The sequence below is a fragment of the Meleagris gallopavo genome, chromosome 6, assembly GCF_000146605.3.
Source record: "Meleagris gallopavo isolate NT-WF06-2002-E0010 breed Aviagen turkey brand Nicholas breeding stock chromosome 6, Turkey_5.1, whole genome shotgun sequence".
Taxonomy (NCBI): domain Eukaryota; kingdom Metazoa; phylum Chordata; class Aves; order Galliformes; family Phasianidae; genus Meleagris; species Meleagris gallopavo.
Window position 1 is genome coordinate 25,056,530 of NC_015016.2, and position 22,339 is coordinate 25,078,868.

A 22,339-nucleotide genomic window follows, 5' to 3' on the forward strand; every position below is an offset into this window, starting at 1 on the left:
TAGGCCATGTGGCAGAATTAGACAAACTGTAAATGTTCAGCACAAAACATGATTTTTTTTGCTGTCAGGTCAGATGAATATGAAACTATTGCATACATATGTGAATAGACATGCAGCCCTATTGGCAGCATCCCTGGCATGAACATAGTCTTGTGGTGAAATAGCTTTGGATAACTACCAGCCCAGTAAAACATTCCAACAGATGAAACAGTGCCAAAGTGGAAAAGCCTGCTGGTTCAAGTATAACCACATCTACAGTACTTACGCACTCTTATGCGTAATACTTATGAGTGTGCACTACATAGATTAAAAAGTAGAGAAGCTCAAGACAGGTTTTTTTTTTCTTTTTTTTTTCCTCTTTCCTTTTTTTTTTTTTCTTTTTAAGGTAAACATGCCATCTTTTAAACTGTTTAGTTGTTAACTTTGGAACTCTCTTGCATTCCACAATTTACATGTTAGGTAATGAACATTTCGTGTAGATTTATGCCATGCTTCTAATACTAATACAAGAGTAGTATCCCATAAATACTGGCTTAGGAATGTCAGATGTGCTTATATATAACATTAATAACCCTTACCACATGTAAGTATGATAGTAAAGCTTAAAGTGGTAGATTATATTTCTATAGAGCCCACCAAAAAAATTGCCAGTACCTGGTGACAGAATCTAAAATTAGGTGGAATTAAGAACAGTTAAAGGGCATGCTTCTAATTGAAATGCTTCACTTGATTCACAGTAATCATCTTGAATTGGAGCTCTGTGAAAACTCTCATGTCACTGAAATGTGAAAGGGGATCTTTTTGCACCAATACTTCAAGAGTTTCCAACTGCAATATTATTATAGGATCACAGAAACTTGATGATCCTTAAAGAATGCATCATTTAGGTTATTTAAAGCTTTTGAAAAGCTTTTGTTTTTTAATATATTGTTCATAGGGATCTCATTGTCCATTAGACACCTGAAAGTTTTCTAATTCACTCTATACAAGATATCTCAGTCTGAAGTCCTCAGCTGTGAGGGAAAGTGTAACATATTGAAAGCTGTATTTTTTTTTTATCAGTCCATTTATACTTCTTAGTTGGCTGCTGGATTTTTGCTACTTATTAACTTTTGCTAGTTACATACATTTTATATATAAACAATGAAAGCATGTACTGCTTAGGACTGACACCATCTTATATATCACAAAAGAGGTAATATATACTCAACCTTTTAGAAGTAATCTGTGTGAGAAATAAAGCAATTTACTCCCCTTCTCCAAGTTCCATTTCAGGGTAACAAAACTGTCCATCACTGACACTATTGGAATACCTTGACTTCAGGAAAATCAGTACTGATTTGGTTGAACATGACAGGTCAAATCCTTCTCTCCACTACCATCCCTGCTATCCGCCTGATATACTTCTGTTAACTAGGTTACATTCAGCCATCCTTACACCCACAACCGTTCTTTTTTCATAGCTGGCATTGGACCATTTTATGTGTGAATTTCTCTCATCAAGGAGCTTCAGGATGTGTGATAGATGTTTCTGCATGAGAAATCCATACAAGCCATTTGGCAACACTTTCTCTGCATGTGTTTATTTTCCTCTTTGGGTAGCCAAATAGCAGAAACTCTCTTGCCTCTTACATGGTCCACGACTAACTCACATCCACAGATTCAGGTTCAGGAAGCTGTATGGCTTTGCTCTATTTGCCTGACTGTGAGCTTGTGCTCATATGCCAAGAGGAAGGATGTAATATTCAAGACAGCTTAGTTCACAGGGATACAACCTATGTGAGCTCAGCAGAGACACTGAATTTTTTACCCTGTTTTGGGGCTCCACTTACACCTGGAATGTGAGTCTATGAGAAGACTGCTTGTTTTATGAAGCAGGTATATGGTTGTCCAAAGCTAAGCTTTCTTTTCCCTATATATAAAGCAGATTTCTGAGCAGAAGATTAATGACCTATGCAGAGTGACTGTGGGAGGGAAGACTTGAATTTATAGTGGGAAGAATTCTCTGGAGGCTCAGAGAAATCCCCAAAACAGTGTGTTCTCTACCTCTTCTAGGAAAAGCATGCTTTGGACTCAGTTTCTTCATGATAATAGAGTATGATTTTCTTGTTTTTGTGAGTTCATTCCCTTAGCATTTGTTAATATTTTGAAGTTAATCCACTGCTACAGTTTTCTTAGTATCATGATGATTTATAAAGTCCTAGTTCAGCTAATGCTGCAAGGAATGAAAGGTGGTCTTTGAGTGAGGATATCATGAAGTGTAACCCACAATTCCTGAATCTAGTATCTGTCCAATTGCTATCAATTTTCTATAGGAATCCGGGCAACTCAGTAACTCTCTCCGAGATTGATTGATTGCTTAGTGCACTAAGCAAGTGGATGTGAATGCACTAATACCAAACAGAATGCCAGCAATAGCTGTGTTAGCTAAGGATTTATGTTCTTCTACCCTAAAATATCACCTACTCCTGCAACAATTATCATTCATTGCTGTTCAGTTCAGTCTGAGTAGTTTGAAGCAATTTAATCCGTTACAATATTAGGTAACATCAGCTGTTACAAAGCTCAATATTTTACCATAGTATTTGGCCTGGCAATACAGCTGAATTCCTAGTTCCAAGAGAGCAAAAATTTACCAGGTTACACAAATGATATGAGTAGGTACCCTATATCATTTTACATTTGGCATAGAAAACAAAAGACAAAATAAATCAGTATAAGAAGACAGAATTAAATGTAAGTTGATGTCTACATACAGTTGTTCTGTTTTAGCTAAACTGTTTAAACATCATGCTTCTTTAAGCTAATGTGGTGCATAATGCCCAGTGTGATGTAAAATGTCCTTTTGTGCTAGAGGCAGAAAGCGACATTGCCTTTATAGAGGATACATTCTATTGGCACTACTTTGGAAAACTTCTGGTTTTATTTGTTTGACTTTCTGCAGAGTAATATTAGATTTTTTAACATACTCTATAACTATAATAAGATGATGACAGCAAAATTAGGATACAGTGAAGATACAAGAAATTCTGGAAAAGACACAATTATCCTGTTTTAAGGAACATTTAAATATAATCCAAAGTGTCAAACAAATAAACACAAATGAACACAATCTGTCAGTGTTCCCAGGTTAAATGTCCTAAAATAAAAGATTATTAATTTGTGGTTCTATTTTTCAAGCAGAAAAGAGAGTTCTGCACCTTCTATTTGTGATTGCTTTAGAAAATACCAGTGCTGCACACTGGCTGTTGTGTATGTAAAATACATTTCCAGCTCCAAAGAAGGTGGAGTATTTATATCAGAGGCTGCTGCTTTTCCAAAGCTGTAGAGTATGTTCTCAGCTTTGGAAAGCTCCAGTTGAATAATATACACTTATGTGGTATCATACTGAATTGGATCATTTAGAAACATAACATATTATTAAAAAGTAAGTTAGATAATTATTATCAAGCATGAAATAGTGTTAGTTAGCTGAAGATCACTTAGCTGGAGAGCAGTGTAAAAAAAACAAGACTGAATCTTCTTCACAATTTGTCAAGAATTCCTATGGTAGGAAGACTGAAATTTTTAAGGGAAATTAGAGACAGATCTAGCACTGGGAAAATTTATCACTGTATTTAAGATCTACAAAAGTACTTTATCAAGACTCAAAAACTTGGGATTGTATTTTGATTTTGATTTCCTATTCTGTTTCCCAATGTTCCAAACTAAAATTACGTACTTTATACCGCTAATGTTAACCTTGTACACTACTAACGTTTACATCCAGACCATCTTTGAAAGGTACACTAACTAGAGCAAGCAGAAGGATATAGACATTTCCTTTTCCTACATATGCTGAAATGGACTTGCTCATAAATGTACAAAACAGGTAGATGTCTTTTTGCATAGTTTTGCTTTTTTCGCAACAGCGATTTTGTAATACATTTTGATGAATGAAAAAAGGTAGATTTCCAGGCACTTATTGTCCAACACACATATTTTTCTTCTGAGTTATAAAGCTGGAGGATTGAGAGGGACTTATAAAAATCAAATTGTCACAACAAGGTGTCTAAAAAGGTCAAATGAAATGTCTTGATGTGCTGGCCAATCATCTAAATCATCCACCAAACAGTTTTCAACAAGAAAATACTGTATTACTGTATTGTCACAGTCAATTGCTCACAATTTTTATGAAAAAATTAGGCTTTTAAACCATTTAGTCATCTGTGCTGTGGTATAAGAAAAATGAAATAATAACTGCAATTACAATTAATAACAAAAGCATACATTTGTTCTGCTGGATATATCTTAAATTTTACAAATACTTTTCTTCTTATTTTAAAGAGAATTAAGGTACAATTAATATCACGATGGCATACCAACCATATTAAAAATTGGTTTAGACATGTATCTACTAGGCATCTATCAAGTGTCTATGAAGAAAGAGGGAATACAGAAAAAATAGAAACAAGCAAATTTGAAAAGTTTGTTAAAACATGCCTGAAATGACTTGGTTGAATTACAGCATTAGCTTGCAAATTGATTTCTCATATAATTAAAATGTCCACGCACTTTGACCTAAGTCTGAAATATAATTTAACTTTAGCTGCTGTTTTATAACAGGTGCTTTCAAAAGTTCCAGGCAGAGGCGAGATGCAGAAGTTCTATAGAATCCTCTTTTGCCCAACCAGATATTGACAGCTACCATCCAAGGACACATCAAGCTGTAGGCCATCATCGATCCAATAAAGCTTTGGTTTTCCATTATACAAGACTCCCCTTCATTAGAGTTTTAAAGTCCAAGAAAGAAAAAACCCTGTATTTTTGTCCTGAAAGAATTTACTCTTTAGGAAAGGCTGACAAATCACAGAGAATTAAAAAACATGCTTACAGCTGCAGAGATTTTATCTGAGCCTAATTTAGGGGTCACTGGTAAATTCAATACATAATTGAAGAATCATCAGAAAGAACTTCCCAGATTAAAATCCTGGTGTGTTGCTTTGCTTCTTTGTTAAGTCAGTTTCTTCTTCTTCTTCTTCTTCTTCTTCTTCTTCTTCTTCTTATTTTATTTCAACAATGAAAGAAACAGCTTAATGGAAATTAATAATCACATCAGTTGTTGGCTTGTCCTAAAATGCAGCAGCTTTCTGCAAGTAAACAGACTTTCTGTACTTAAGAGTGATATCACAGACCCTAGAAAATTACTTTGCCAAACAGACCATAGACACTCCTCACTTTAGTGCTCATCATTTAGTTCACATCCAGGGGTTTTTCTTTTCAGAAATTGGACAAGGTAGTTCTGTTGCAATTCCTAAGCTGAGAAAAAACAGAAATACTTTTTTAAGGTGTAACTTTTGAATTATTTTTTCTATAACAGCATACTATTTTGAGATGTTGATGAGGTGCTTGAGGTGAAGAGCTGCCTGGTCCCAGGCAAGCTGCCTGCTTCAGAGTGACTTCTTGCAAGCAGAGAGTATATGGGTCTAGATCACCTAGGAAGACAGCTTATGTACAGAACAGAGGGGAAATGTGTGAGTGAACTGCTGATTCACCTTTTTTATTGATCTCTAAAAGCACTGAAGTACTTTTCACAACAAAATAAAATGCCATTTGATTTCAAGCAGAGTCAGAGAAAGATTCAGGGATATTACCATAGACAAAGAGTCTAACAGTACTTCCCTGACTTTATAGATGACCTTATTCCAGGGCATTATTTCTGTGTCAAATTCATGTCAAAATCCCCTGCCTCAGATGAAAGGGAACCACTGCCAATAATCTTTCCCTTTATACCAGTGGAAATGCAGTTTATTTTGATTTGCTCAGAAAATCAACTTCTGCTTTGACTGACTGTTCCAAATCCTGGACATATCAACCTAAATCTTTCTATTCTCTTCAGCAAGCGAATACAGACCCAGCCTACATCTAATGACCAAACCACCTTCTAACTAATAGCAAAATGTCATCAGCCATGAAGGAAGAAGGAATAAATCTCAGTTATCAGTTCTTGAACCAACAGAGAAGTTGACAAGAGTATTCCAGAGTTTGATTTAACATAGTCTTCACATTAGGGAGTCAAAGTGGCCATATTAACTCGCAGAGGGGAATGTGCATGGAGGAATTCGAGATCTCTGCTCATACTGATATAAAATAGATGTTTTTATCAATAAAATGTTATACAGTAACTCACTACTGTAAATTAATTAGTAATACTGAATCCTACAAGGGCACCTTCAAAAGTATTGCCTCCTATTTTATTATTCAGGCCCACAGCATCAGATGTGGTTGCTGGTGGTATGGCAGTAGAAGTTGAACCTTCCCACCAATATTCCGTTACATTTCGTTGCCATGTGACAGATGGCAGCAAAGGGGAAGGATGACGGAATGACATCTGACATTGAAGTAAATGTGTGGAACTGAATTAAAAAATTGCACTGAAAAAATTGGACCCACTGACATTCGTCAGTGCTTACTGAATGTTCATAGAGACCAAACAGTGGATGTGAGCATAGTAAGGTGGTGGGAGGTGCATTTCAGGAGTGGTGACAATGGGCCACCTCTGCTGCTGGTACAGATTTTGACAAGCATGGTATCCAGGCTCTTGTTTGTGGCTGGTGAAAATGCATAGCTAATGGTGGTGACTGTTGAAAACTATTGTTTTGTAGCTGAGAATTAGCTCTATCAAACAGTATTATCATGCTCTTTGTATCTGTTGTCATTTCCATAGAATAAATAAGAAGCATTACTTTCAGAGGGACCCACAGTCACTCACAGTGATATATTATTTAGAACTAGCATCACGTCCTCTCTTAAGACATCTAAACGATGTATTATTATAATACAGAACTACAGTCAATAACTGTATTAATTCAGTTAAACTGTCCTTAGTACGTTTTTTGAAGCTAATTAAACCTGTTGTTTTCTTAAAGTCTTACAGAGAAAATTGTAAATATTTAATTTACTAAGCAGTTGCTAAGCTTATTTGCCCTTCTGCTCTTCTGTAGAACTGTGAAAGGCTGAAGTCCCTTGGGAATCTGATAGAACCTTTTCTACAGCCTGATTTTGATTAATGAAGTTCAGCGGGGTGTAATTTGACAAGCCACTGACACTATTTACATACATAAAAAATCATCTCTTACCTCCGTTATCTTTTAGGTGCAGCGCTATCTTGGTATCATCTATAAAGGAAATCAAAGTTAGCTGTAAGAAAATGCATTTTTCTATATCATGAGTTGTCTTAGGAATTATTTTCTTTCTGATGCTGTACATCTCCCACAATTAAAAAATGTTTTGGTACTTAGTTCAATGAGAGAGATCATGATGTTCTTATAGTGAGGAAGGCTTTACTTCATATGAGTCTGATACAGTGTAAAGGAGAATTCAAAATACTGCTAAATAAGGCAGTACAGTCCACTCCATAGCATTTAAAAATAATTCCTTTTCATTACATATTAATTTTTGAGCATTCATCACAGTAAGGACTGCATGAACCACTACAAGACAATTAAAATAATTCCTTCTAAGAGTTACAGAAAAGCCTATCAATTTTAAATCATCCTATTTATTTACATATTCCTTTTCTCATAAGAAAATATTAGCAGGTGTGCATATGGCAAAAATTCTGCAGTCCAAATCTGGCGCTTACAGTTTCTAAACTTCTCTTGTGAACAAAACCAAATCTTCTTACCAGTAGATTCTCAATTTATAATGTCTACAGCTTAAAACAGTCTACAGTCTTGTCATGTGCCACTTACAAATTCTGAGCACACCTGGTATTTTCTTACATGCTAGCATACAATTCCAAAGACATCTCCCACCTGCTTTATTCTATTTCATAGTTGCCATTTGATTAATCTGGGTAAACTTTTCTATTCAGCTGAATTTTCCTGAGAAGCAGGAAAGCAGGAATCTTCCCACAGAAAGGGAAGATTTAAGCAGCAGTGAAACAAGGATGAAAACAGACATACCATCACTTACCCAGCTAATTCTGCTCAGAAGCAATAGAAACAGTGAGCACTACATGAAAATGACACTGTCAACTAACTGAATAAACTAAACCAGAAAAATTCAAAGACGTTGTTAATGTGAGTTATCTCCAGTTTTCACCTAAATACAATACACAACGGGATCCAAAATTCACTAACTCTGTGCTGGATGTTTCTTCAGTAATTTTAACAGGATCTTATCAATTTCAGCAGGTTTGGGAATATGGCCTGGTAGTTAAAGGAACATGAACACAGAGAAAATATATTTTCTAGACTTTTAAATGACATATTTGTACTATAGGCTAAATCAGTCTACATAATTCACCTTCTGTGGGTAGGCTGGTTGGCAGCTGTGAGCTGGTGAATCCTCTGGTGGTTGTTAAAACTCTGAACTTTGTGGTAGTTGGTTGAAGAGTGGTTGTAGAGTACAGCGGTGCTTCAGTTGTGTCTATATCCTTCTCACAAACCTTATCTTTTGACTGTTGGGAAAAAAATAACACTGGGAAAGAACCAGTAATAAGATATTTATCTTAAAAATCTTGAAAATGAACTGCTCTGGTGCAGGAGCACCCTAAGGTGCCTCTTTTAGAGTAGGTCAGTTCACCGCTTCCAGCATCAGGTATCATTTTCTTTTATTCCTACTTCATGAAAAGAAATTAAAATGTACTGTTTCTGGTACTTCTATTTTTAATTTACAATATTTTTACTTTATGTCCACTTGATAAAAATATATGCAGCGTGTCTTTGGCTTTGAAACCCTTCTTTCTAATCTGATAATCAAAAGCATCATAAACATATGAAAGACCTCTAATAGGCTGAGGACTACTCACATACCTCTTCAGGGCAGCCACTGTCTACCCAGTCTTGCCGGTGACGGTCGAATCCACTGGAGCATCTTTAAATAATGAAATAGATATAAGTTGTCCAGATGGAAATAGGAGGAAAACAAAAACACAAAAGGACAGGAGAGGAAGAGAAGAGAATGATGGAAAGAATAAATAAATGATATGATTTTAAAATCCATATGACTTCTGCGGTACTACTTTTATTCAAGAGGCTGTTGCTTGCAATACGAGTTAATCATTTCATCCATTTCAGTTAATGGCATTTTAGTGAGAGATTTATTATTATAGATTTTTTATTTACATTTTTTAAATAAGAATGTGTCCCTTACACAGGATAATTACACTTATGGCTGCACTGAGTCATATGATCTTTAAGTCTGATGTCAGCCATATGGATGTAAATTGGGTTAATTATTTTTGTCCAGATTCCTTAGCCAGGAAAATGCAGTCCTACAAAGGATGTAATGAACCAGTCACTTCTTTTATCAGGCAAGGTGATCTGAGACATCGAGATACACGTGTTAGCATGAGATCAGTGTTCATGGCTTTAGATAACAGCTCCACTGAACAGTGTTCAAGACAATTTGAGAATACTATATAGCTGTTTCTACTTCCTCACTAGCTGTAGAAAATTTAGATGCATGCATATTTCTTATCATATCAGGTGAGGTTAATAAACTGTTTTCAATGTTCTTTCTTATTTGCAACATGTGACAGAGAAATTTCAAGGCAACTTGTAATGTTTTATTATAATGATTCCAGTGGCAAACAACATTTTGCAAGAATGATATCTGTTTTTATATAGTAACTTAGTTTGCTAGAGAACTGAACCATAATGCCTTGCTTTGAAAGTTATTCTTCCCAGTTAGGGTTTTAACTTTTTTGCATATCCAGATGATGTTATTTGGCACCCACAGTCATAACTTACCTGGTTGGACAGCGAATAACTTTCTCACTTGTTTTTTAATGAGACAAAGCAAGCAAACAAGGCAACTATTACAGTTACTTGTATTGTTGTAATTTTTCATTCTCAATAACATGCCAAGATATGCCAAATGCTAATACACACCAGACAAACACAGGAAACATGGTCTACTTTGGAAGAATGGAGAACTGGAAATATTTCTATAGAAATAAAGGGGATATAAATAATTGTAACAAATCCCTTGGTACTACAAAATTCTCTGTATAATTATTCCAAGCAAAATCTACATCTTTGACAAAATATTATGAAAAAACATTTTTTCTCATTAGATATATTTGCATTGATCTTTCTTCCACCTTTTGTAATGGTAATAGAGAAACACATCCAACCCTAACAGATGTCATTTATCACTCACTTCATAGCAACTGACTATTCCAAAAGCCCATTGCAGTAAAGAAAAAAAAACCCTCAAGCAGAAAAGTATCACAGAGAAGTATAGAGATTTCCTTACTAAAGTACAGAAATACTGACAAACACGAAGAGTCTTTTTCCTTTTCCTTGCTGTCTGTGTCCAGTTCTGGGCTCCCCAGTTCAAGAAAGACAAAGAATTACTGCAGATTCCAGTGGAGGGCTACAAAGACGATGAGGGGTCTGGAGCATTTCCCTTATGAGGAAAGTCTGAGAGATCTGGGACTGCTCAGCCTGGAGAAGACAAGACTGACAGGGAATTGTATCAAAGCTTACAAATATCTGAACAGCTGCTGTGAAGAGGAGGAGGCCAGGCAGGCTCTTTTCACTGGTGTCCAGTGAAAGGACAAGGGGCAACAGGCACAAACTAGAACACAGGAAGTTCCATTTGGATATGAGAAAAAACTTATTTTCTCTGAGGGTGACAGAGCACTGGAACAGGCTGCCCAGAGTGGCTGTGAATTCTCCTTCTCTGTAGATATTCAAAACCCACCTGGATGCTTTCCCGTGCTACTTACTGTAGGGAACTGTTTTAAGCAGGGAGTTGGACTAGATGATCTCCAGAGGTCACCTCCAAGCCCTACAATTCTGTGATTCTGTGACTAGTGAGTAATTGAGTTCTTTGTTGGGAACTCTATCCCCATCTTTGGGGTCTTCTGCCTCCATAAATGTTTGAGAGAAAAAGGAGAACCTTGCTAAGCATAAAGGAATTATGTGACATTCCATGTACAAGTAGAGCATAATGTTTGAAAGTCTTAATTAGTAACTTCTGTCTTGAAGGAGAAATTGTATAATTTTCAGATGCACTGAACACTAACAAATCCACTGTATTTCATTCATACTACTCTGTCTAAAATCTAATGGGTTTATGAGTGTCCTGAACATCTGAAAATGAAGTCCAATGTTTAGATACAATATTGAACTACTTCATAAATTCCTACAACAATGGCAAGTACATACGCATGCTAACTCAGACCCAACAGTACATTTAGTAGGGATCAATGAACCTTTATCTTAGACCTAACCTTATATCTAAATAGTGTTAAACTAAAGTTCCAAAGATTAAATGAATAAAAACTAATCACAAATGCAAACATACAAAGTTCTGAATTTCTTCTACCAAATGGTTGAAATATTGTGGCGAATAACATTGCAGGATTTCATTTTTTAGAATGGCTCATTCAAACATGTAAATCAGATATTTTTCAAATGGATCTACCTCAGAGAAAAATACATCAAATCCTGCACACTGTTTATTTAACATTTTCTATTGATACAATAATGAGTCCAAACAGGAACTAGATGCCCTTGGTTCCAAGTAAACTTCATCAACTTCTTTTGAGGCATATGTCAGTAAGACTTCAGATGTAGTGGCTCCCACCATTGCTGTGTCACTGGGTTAGAACTCTGAAAACTCTCATTTCAATCCATCACTTGCTCTATTGAATGCATTTTTAAGACCTTCATTTAGTAGCATGCCGATAATTCCCCACTGACATTAAAACATTGCAGCAGATTTGATTAGCTATGCCATTTATGCCATCTGTCAACATGGCCATTTTATAACAACTTCATTTTCAAGTGATGACCCAAATTCGCTTTTAGCAAAGCAATAACAAATATATTCTATGAAATGAGAATAGGGACATTCATGAAACGTAAAGAATTCCAGAATTTCTGTGGAACCTGGCAGTACAGGTCCAGGGAGCAAATGAAGAATTAAAGTATTTGCATGTATATAACAATAATGATTTTGCATAACTAATGCAGCTGAGTGTAGATAACAATAAAAGATGTCAGAATCCTTCCAGTGGACTGTATATAGCTAGAAAAATATGGCGATGTCATCAGATCTACCAGATGCTATGTATCTCTGTTTGGCAAAGAATATTTAAATGACTAGAAGTGCTCATTAAGTGCATGAGACAAAATTCTATGCTTTTTGCCTTTTAAGGGAGTTCAATGAGAATTAATAAAAACAACAAATCATACACCCTTTACACAGAAGACTCATCAATGTTTAACTTGTAAAAGCTAGAAACATAATGGAAAATTATTGGGAAGGGACAAAGTCTGGATGGAAAAATCTTTTCACCAGGTTGAGCCAGTATCAAAACAACCAATAGCACATTAAAATGCACATGTACCCTTTAAGTATACTATTCCCTTTTTATTCTCCCTGAATATCTGTAACAGCATATATATTATGGATTTCTGGGAACTGAAGAGTATTCCAGAAATTTGAAATAATTTCTTAAATACTGTGTAATTATTTAGGTGAGTTAAAATATTTACTGACTTCTAAATAAAAGTTAATCTGAAAAACTAAGTGGAAAATTGAACAGATAGAACTCTTTTCTGCTTTTAACCACAAAAGAAGTCTCATAATGTAATGAAGAAATGATGACGCTAACTGGGCTTTTGAGTTAATTGAGAGAAGAATTAAAACATTTTAAAGTAGAACTTCTTCATAAGCTGAGGGAGCTGAGGGTACTTCCATTCTGAATGACTATGATGATGTAAAGGAAGTAAAAATTAAATGCTAGACGTGTTGGTTCAAGTGAAGATAAAACAATCAGCATTTTTTGGGGAAGAAAATATATCAGATATTCTGTTTGCTCTCAGTCTGCACTTGTCTTTGTTTCCTGCAAAACAGACTCCATTTTAGTTCCTCTATGCCCAGAATATCACTTTCTTGTCACATAATGCTGCCTGGAAAAATTAATGTACTTCCCTTACTTTGTTACTTTCCAATTTCTCTTGGAAGACACAAAATTTTATCAAATGAAGTGTGACTGTGAGTGAATGCAGTATGAATTTATGTAGGTTGCTCCGAAAGTAATGCCTCCTATTTATTTCTAAGGAAAGTAGAACATATACAAGAAGCATGAAAACACTATTTGATAGACCAAGTTCTCAGCTATTGAACACTATTTTTTTTTCAACATACAAAACATATATTTTCAATATTACCTAACTCATGCTGATGAGCTGATAGAGACATTCTTCATTTCATTCTGCAACAGCAGTGCATGGCTGTCTAGAATTTGTCTTATTTTTCTCACTGCAGACAGCACTGCTGAAATGCACCGCCCATCATCTCACTGTACTCACATCCACTGTTTGGTCTCCATAAATGTTCAGCAATGAATGTCAATAGGTGCCATTTTTTTTCTGCATTGAGGAATTCAGTTCCACTTCTTTGCCTCATATGCACTTCCATGTCAGACACCACTTTGTCAGACTGCCTCTCTGCTGCCATCTGTTACATGGAAACAAAATGTAATGGAATACTAGCAGGAAGGTTGCACCTCTACTGCCATTCCACCAACATCTGCATCTGACATCATGGGCCAACAAAATAGGAGGCATTACATTCAGAGTAGCCCTTGTATGTGGTCTATAAAAAATATTTGCACTTAACTAGCTCAATATACTCAATCATATACCTAAATTTAAGCATAAATATGTTATTTTTGTTTATCCTGTCATAAAATATCTTGCTTAATTAAAATTTATTTTGGAATAGGATGATTTTTTGAATAGTTTAGAGGACTTGTTCCTACCCGGTTGTTACAATTCTTCTCTTGAACAGGTCTTGAACAGCTAAGGCAACATGCTTAATAAGCAGATTTTAAATATACAGCAATACAAATAGTCTGTAGTATAGTAATGCTTCTGAAAAAAATAATTACTAAACTACAGTGAATATCTGATGCAGAATATTCATGCCTGTACTACTTAATTCCATCATCATCTTAGCGTTTCATATCACAAAATTTACATCATACAGGTGATGACGAGGATGATCAAAGAGATTACTGACACAAATCCCAGCAGGCAATCTGCAAACCGATGATTGTTCCACAATTTTATAGGACAGGAACTAAAATAAAATACATTGCATTCTGAAGCATTGTGTAAATAATGAAGTGCAAAGTTGTTAAAAAGTGTTTTTCTTTCAGTTGTAAAGAAGCTGTCTTATACAGTGAAAGAAATTGAACGAGATAATATTCATAACTCTGACGTAACAAGAGGATAGTCATTAAGAAATAAGGACTCTCATTGAGAATTCTTGCTGCTGCAAGAGTCTAAGAATGGAAGTGGGCTAAAAGAGGTAAGTTTTATTTTCAATTTAAATACAAAGAAATAATCCTAGTTTAAATGGGAATTATCAGTGTTCTGATTAAAGAAGAATAGGAGTTTTTTTTCTATAATATTAATTTCACTTACAACAACAAAGGAAACGTGCTGAAAAGCAAATAAGGAATAAAAAAGAAGTTTTTACTAATGGTCTGCTTTGAATAACTAGAAGGAAAAGGAGACTGTAAGAGGGATCCAGAGTCAAATTTGTGAGATTATGGTACCAGATTTACCAATAGAATAAGTAGAAAATAATAACCATTGAACATTTTCTCTGGGAAGGAGCTATACTGAAATTTATTTTTGATAAACGCTATACTTGATCTGAAGCACTTCTGGGTATATTTTACACTCTGGATATTTACTAGCCCAATTATCCTCACTTTCTTACTTTTACATGTTTTTTATTTTCTGAACTATTTTTATCTTTGACTACTCAAAATGATCTCTTTCTTTAATTGTAGAATGCAATTTTTCGCCTCACATTACATTTAATTCTTGTTAAATAAATTTTAAAAGTGGCTTATTGCATTTTGAAAACTACTTTATAATGTTTTACACAGACATCCTCCAGAGGTACTTTTCTCTTTTTTTTTTTCAAAATAAAGACGTGAAGGTCACCTTTGGGGAAAATATTTCCTTTTCCACTTCAGAGGTGAGAAAATAGAACATAGGACGGATTCAGCTGAGGTAACACAGAATTATTTAACAGAATCAAGAGTTAAGCCCAGAGTTTCTGAAATCCAGATGAGCATACATCAAGCCACAGCTACTATGCTTCCTATAGTACTCCCAGATATATAAGACTGGAAAGGATATTGAAAAACCCCATGTCTGAGGCTACATACACCAAGGCACCAACTTCATTCCTACTGGCCAAACTTCATTCTTATCCATTTACTTTTCCTGGTATTTTGCTCCTTTATAAAACACACTGAGATAATATTAGAAGAAGTAGAGACCTTCTGACAGGCTGAAAGCAGCCTGATGCTGCTGGTATGTCTGTTTGTATTTCTGTTATCACACATGAACTCACAGCAATTGAGTAATACTTTACATAGCTACTTCAGCACCAGTGGGCATCAGCATCTGAGCTATCAGCATGAGAAGTGAAGAGATATTATGGCTTAGCCAAAGTATACTACTGCTCCTGTAATATTTTATTCACAAATTGAAAAGGAAGCAGGAGCAATGACAGCAGAAAAAAGTGACAAACTGAATGCTTAAGACAGTATTTCAAGTGTGTGCAAACAAAATAATAAAGAATTCTGCAAAAAGAAAACACACAATTTTGGAACTGTATTCATAGTACTGCATTTGTGGAGGCTGATATTTATACATTTATGAATCACAGTGAAAATTTAGTTAATCTTGTTGCACGCTAACTTTCCATAAAATCATATTATGACCTCTATGTTCCACAATGGTACTTTTGAATTAAGGACTTTGGTCTCAGTGAGAAGCTTACACTGTCTTAAAAATAGAATTCCACTTAAGAAGACATCTTGTGAGGCTACTTTCCTATCTGAAACAATACCATCATGGGGCTCACTTAGTTTCAGAGTTAATCCACTTTCTTTTCTTGCTTTGCCCCATCAGGCTTGCCATGCATAAAAAATTCTCAATTATTGGATGCTAATTTCCTAACATTCTTGCAGTTCATGTGTTCAAATTAGCTTGTCAAATCAAGAAAGAGCAGGTTGGAAAAGATTTGAAGAAATTGGGCATGGAACAATTTTCTACTCAATAAAGTATAGACCTATTTCTCATTCATATCTCTATCAGTGCTGACAAATCTACACACTCATTCATTCATTTGTTGCACTTGATAAAAATGACCTATTGGTGACTCAACTCTTCAACAAAAGAAAAGTATGCAGTAGTTTAAGCAGAGTAGACTGATAAAGAGACAGAATTTCTACTCAGATATTCAATATGATTGTTCTGTAATCAGGAAAGAAACAGCATACTAGTTAGAAAAATAGTACTGACATTACTCCTCATTTATCACAGGCTAGACTTGATCTAATTCAACAAACTGCTTATTAAGACCCAGGTATTAAGACTGACATATTTTCATATAAAACCACTTCAGCATAGAGAATTGCTGTTGGTAGAATACAGATTCTAGAGATAGTTAGTCTGGGCACATTTCTTTCCTTTGCCCAAAGCAGAAGCATAATCAGCAAATTCATGAATTACACCCATTGATAGAATGGAATTTGTTTTTCAGAATACACTATATTTTAAATCTCTAGCCCTTCTAAAGCATTTAAAATGAGATTTTCCTTGTCAATTTGTATATGAAACTATTACATGGATTGGATTATATATGCTCCCTCTGGTGGTTTACTTAATCTATACAAATGTCTCATTTTTTTTTTTTCTTGGCAATTCAAAGGCTAAGATATTGAAGCTGATTTTATAATAACAGCACACTACTGTCAGCTCAACGGTGTTGCAATAAAAACAGCTTGAGCATAAAGAAGCATGTTTTCTTCTCATCTTTGAATTTTAAGTTGAAATATGGAATATCCCTAACACACACACACACACAAAACAAACAAAAAACAAAAACCAAAAAACAAACCAACAAGGACAATCACACATCCATCCCCCAAAACACTTAATAACAGCATTTTAATGAAAATTGAGCTCTACAGATGGTAGATAATGAATGTCAGGATGGAATAAAAAGATTTTCAGGCTGAGGCAAAATCTCCTTCCCTGCATGGTACAAACTGATCTGCTGCCTTGCACTGCAATGCCCAGGTTCATCCATCAAATCCACAGTAAAACTTCAGTGAATAAGAACGTATAGAATGTTTGAAGAGTCTATAGAGAAGATCTAAGTAAAAACCTTACAGATTTTGATTTTATTTATTGTTTTGGTAAAATAACCAAAGGTGATTTTATTAATCTTCACTGCACAATTAAGCTCATCTATCTGTGTTGTCAGTTGATTATTTTTGATCCTGATCTTGTCCACTGTAATGAAATCGACGACCTATATTTTTTTCTAAGTCATGGTTTTAATGCGGTCAGATAATGTAATATTTATTTCTGTGCTAATACTGTAATTCTGGATGGATATGGCTTTTTAAACTGATAAGTATATCAGATTACATAAGACTGTGCTAGGATATGTGATTCAGCAGTTATTCTCCTCTTTCAAGATTTCCAGATGTAAATGCAGATTTAAAAGTTAACTGGTCTCTAATTTTTTTTTTTTTTTTCTTAAAGGAATAAGCAAAAGAGTAAATTCAAGCTTTCATAGAGGTTGCAACAACCTTTTTTTTTTTTTTAATTTTCTACCACCATAAAGACACTACAGAAAACTATAACCTAATATTTCAATTATGAATATTTTTTCTTAAGAAACTCAAATGCCTAAAACTTTTCCCTTCTCCACTTTCCAGGTAATCAATATGGTATGCAAAATTGTTCATTACCCGCTTAGATGAGCAGTAATTATCATGAAAAAGATCAGAAATATCAAAACTTAAATTCTTAAAAGCTTAAAATTTATTGCTGCTATTCACTGACACATTTCTAATTTTCCACTTTGCTCAGAACAGACTCTACAAAGCAAAGCAATAACAATTCAGGTTACCCAACTACTGATGTTCTTTCCATTCATGGGATATGTAGGAGAAATAGGATTCCCTGATCATTTTAGTTCAGGATTCTCTTGAGACTGCAGGAAGCTTTGGGAACTGCACACATGATCACAGTCTGAATAGCTGCCTAGATCGCACAGAGTCCTGGCTACCACTTCCCACAGAGACCTCAGCACAGGGACTTGTTCAGCCTGCACCAGGGTACATTTCAAAGGAAGATTTGCACTCTGTGGATCAGTACCACAAAATAACACAGAATAATCCAGGAGGAGCTGCTCAAAGCTGCAGTCATGCAAGGGAGTTATGCGTTTCAGCGCACATGGTTAAGCACCTAAGGTCCCGGGCTCCTTTCAGGGATGACTTTAGTTCAGAGGATCCACATTCAACTACCTTTGTGCCTCAATGAATATTCTGGAAGGGTAGTGTCATGCATAATGAGAGCAGGGACTTAGTGGCATTCAGTGACTTCGCTGCTCAGTCCGCTATAGGCATTTCTTCAGAAAAATGTATCTGAGCTCTAGAGACGTTTTGGGTTTTAGATACTTAATTGCAATGTTTGTTGAAAAGGTACTTCTAGTACTGCTCTTATTCTGCTTAACTTCCCTTAAAAACCTAAATGAGCCAGCTAGCAAAATCCCCTTGTGGACTGAGCTGTTAGTTTTGTTGGTGCCCCTGGTGTGCAGCAGGAAGTTGAAGGATTTAAAATTTAAATATAGGTACCAACAGTGACAGTTGAATAAAACTATTGCCTAAACTGTTTGCAGCTCTTGCTTTTAGTCCTTCAGCTATCTCCAGCACTGGGACAATAGCACAATAAATCAGAGATGTTTTAAGATGCATTTATGCTGCGGTAACAAAGTAAAGCATGAGACACATTAAAAAACTGTGTTTATAGCATGCACAGATAGCAGGAATTTTCCCTTTGTTTATTTCTGAACTCAATGAAGTCTCAACATTACTTCCTTGCTGAAATCTAGGATTTTCCTGAAGCTCGTCAAAACAAACTCATCAGTTTCTACAGAATTTGAATTCCTTGATCATTTTAATCATCATATTTCCATCCTAGCTCAGTGATAGTTCTTCTAAACTTAATTTCTTTATTGGGCAAATATTTCTAAGATAGCTCACCATTTCATCAGCAGGAGCAAGTTGTACAAATTGAACCTGTAACATAGTAGCAAAATTGTCATAATACTTTCAATGACTTCCCTAGAAAATGACATCTCTAACATGGAGGCTATACCAAGTGCCTAGAGTACACAAACATTTTCTGCAGCATAGAAAGATGATATAAACCAGTAATGACTTATCTGTTTCTACATGCTGGTATGTGAGAGAAAATGGAGGGCAAATTTTGAAGTTTCAGCCACAGGTGACTACTGTTTCTGGTGTATGGACACAGATCCATGTGTAGGAGAAGACTATGAGACTTAGTGGCTGAATTTATACTTAGTTTCTTTCATGGATGGAACAGTTCTCCCTCTTACAAACTGTTCAAATAACATTTAAAAAAAAAAAATCTTGACGATGGACCCTCTATCTGCTGAAGTCACACGAAAACAGCATGCCTTTACTTTAGTAATGACATAACTACATTACATACTTTATACTGGATATCAAGGTCAATAGTTTGATGATCTCTTATGAAAACTAAAACTGTGATTGAAGTACACAGAGAGCATTAGAGGAATTAACTTTAAGAATAACCTACCTCTCTGAAGACTGAAGAGTGGGCACAGCAACGGAGCTGAAGTTACAATAGCAAACAAGCCACCGTGTAGAAGAAAAAAATTACTTTCATTCCAACATAGATTGCCCACATGGGGGAGGTACAGTTATTCCGCAATGGCTCTCTTGGTTTACATTCCTTTTGCAGCTGTGGGTTTTATATACATTTTCTATTTTTCCAACACCTGTACTTTATTGTTTGAATGATTCAATATATGGTTTAAATTTTACGCGAAGAAAAAATATTAAAAGCTATTCTCAATAGCACTATTGCTGTGGATAAATGGAGTCATATTGGGAAAAAAAAAGGGGCTGTAGAACTGATCAACAGTTATTCCCACTGGATATGCTTTTGCTTGTAATCCACATGGAAGCATGTTTGTTCTGGGAGACCAAAGACTACCAAAGTGTTACTGCAGCTTTAGAGGAGGAACATCATGGTACATTACAGTCACATCTGTGACCCTTATTACTCCATCACACTCTTCTTGTTGGCAAGCAAGCAGTTTGCCTTTACTTTCTGTAAAGCACTGGATCATTTAATGGTAGTGGTATACTGGATGCCACCATTGGAGTACTAAGCTCAGGCTTTTGCACCAAGGGCTAGATGCCTTTCCCCTCTAGGCTTTGCCTATAAGCCAAGAATGACAGTCTTTCTTTTCTCACTTCTCAGATACATAAGTCCAGTCATTCCCCACTTTGCAACCCAGAAGCACTCCTTGGGCACTGCTACTAAGCTTCTACTTTTGATTAGTTCAAAAACCCTTTAGAGCACTCACTCATTGCAAGGCATAAATATTAATATACTTTGTATTCTAGGCATTTCTGAAATGTCTATGTTGATACTTCACATAATGCTTTGCCCTTGTTTTTCCAAGTAGATTTTATTCTCCTGCAGTAGAACAATGTTTATCACAACAGGAGATAAAAGTCAACAATGATTTACAAGGCAGCAACACAGAAAAAGCTGAACTACTGTGTTGGAGGAACTCAAAAAAAAAAAAACTTTCTATCCTTTATGATTTTTAACTAGGATAGTTAGGTATTCTTGTTGAAATAGTCTATCACATGCGGAAAGAACACTTTAACACAATGAATTTATTTCTGAAGGGAGTAAAAACATAACGAGGTACTGAATTTGATGATTCTGAGGACTCTGCTGCAATCTAGATATCTAAAAAGAGTAATGGAATAAAGATTTTTCTGTATATTTCTAAAATGAATAAACATGCAGAGAAACAGTGAGATAAATAAGAGAGGCACTGGACTAGTATGCAGATGTAAGTATCATACGGAACACAAAATTAACAAAGCTAACAGGAATGACTTCCAACCACAATGACCCTAAACTATAACGCTACTAAAAAGACACTCAATCTTCACATTTTGAAAAGCAAGTTGCCTCTTCACACAAACTTTGCATCCACCTGCTATATCAGATGTATTTCTTGATAGAACTGAAGAAAATAAGAAGTTAAAAAATAAGGTGTAAAATCTAGCATAAAAATAAGATGTTCAGTGGATCATCCTTGGATATTTTCAAGACCTAGCTGATCAAAGTCTCGAGCTGACAGTTGACCTCGCTTTGAGCAAGTGGTTGGACTGGATGACCTCCAGCATGTTCTTTCAATCAAAGCTATTTTATGATTCTACAAACATTCCTGCTTTTGCTTAAATCCAACTTACTATCATTCATTCTTATGGATGCAAATTGGGCATTATGGCTGTTTTAAAATTGTCATTTATTTAATCTAAATAATTTAAGTAATTTAAATTTTAAATTAAATATGATTCCAGTGCAGTTGCATAATCTTAGTTTGCTTTTCTGGATGCACACTTTTTTTTTTAAGGAATTAACTTCAGTTCCTTCTTTTGCTGCTAGTCAAATGATTTCTGAAGACTGCTCTTACAAAATTACAGACTCATTACAGTTAGTAACGGCATAATATAAATATGCTCAGTCTATCTGTTGCAGATCATCAAAGACAAAACAGTGCAGCAGTGTGGAGCTGAATGCTTTTGGGAAACAGCAGAACTGCTTCACACTAGTTCATTTTTGACTGCAGTGTGATCTTCATGGGGAAAAAAAATAAGACTCTTTTCAATGTGGATTTTAATTCAATAAAAATAGCTGTGTTAAAACTGTATATTTTTCAGCAGCAAATTACATCTTGCCAGTTATGAATGGGCAGCCACAAATTCATTTAAATAATGGAGGGGAACACATGCAACCACACGCTTGATATTGTTTCCTGCTAACGGTGAAAGATAAAATCCCTTCCGTTCTCAGCACAACTGATTTTCCAGCAACCCCAGAACTTAAGAAACTCAGTTCTTCAGAAACTATGAAAAACAGATGAAAATAAAAGATCTCAGGGTTTGACAAATGTTTGAAAGAGTCTGAACCATACTGCCTCTTCAAATCTTACCTGTTATAAATAAATTTATCCAAACAGAAATGAGAACACTGCCCACAAAACAACAGACAGTGCTATGGCGTTTATTAAAGAAAGGAGAATCAAGCAATGATTGAAAGAAAGAAATTGGCTAAAGCAAGCAATATCTGTTCATGTTTGCTTGGAATAGTTATCTCTTACTTTACTCTTGAAGATGATTGACGTATATTTTCATAGAATGATTTAATTT

General features: G+C 35.3%; 1 protein-coding gene across 1 annotated transcript in view; it reads right to left on the reverse strand.

Annotated features, from left to right (window-relative positions):
• The window catches only part of PLXDC2 (plexin domain containing 2), a 106,176-nt gene that overhangs the window by 17,963 nt on the left and 65,874 nt on the right, over positions 1-22,339 (reverse strand). Inside the window, exons 5-7 of the mRNA XM_010712710.3 lie at positions 8,799-8,859; positions 8,290-8,443; positions 7,119-7,157 (exon numbers count right to left, since the gene is read on the reverse strand). Of these exons, the coding sequence (XP_010711012.1) occupies positions 7,119-7,157; positions 8,290-8,443; positions 8,799-8,859 (254 nt within the window). The remainder of the gene's footprint in view (positions 1-7,118; positions 7,158-8,289; positions 8,444-8,798; positions 8,860-22,339) is intronic.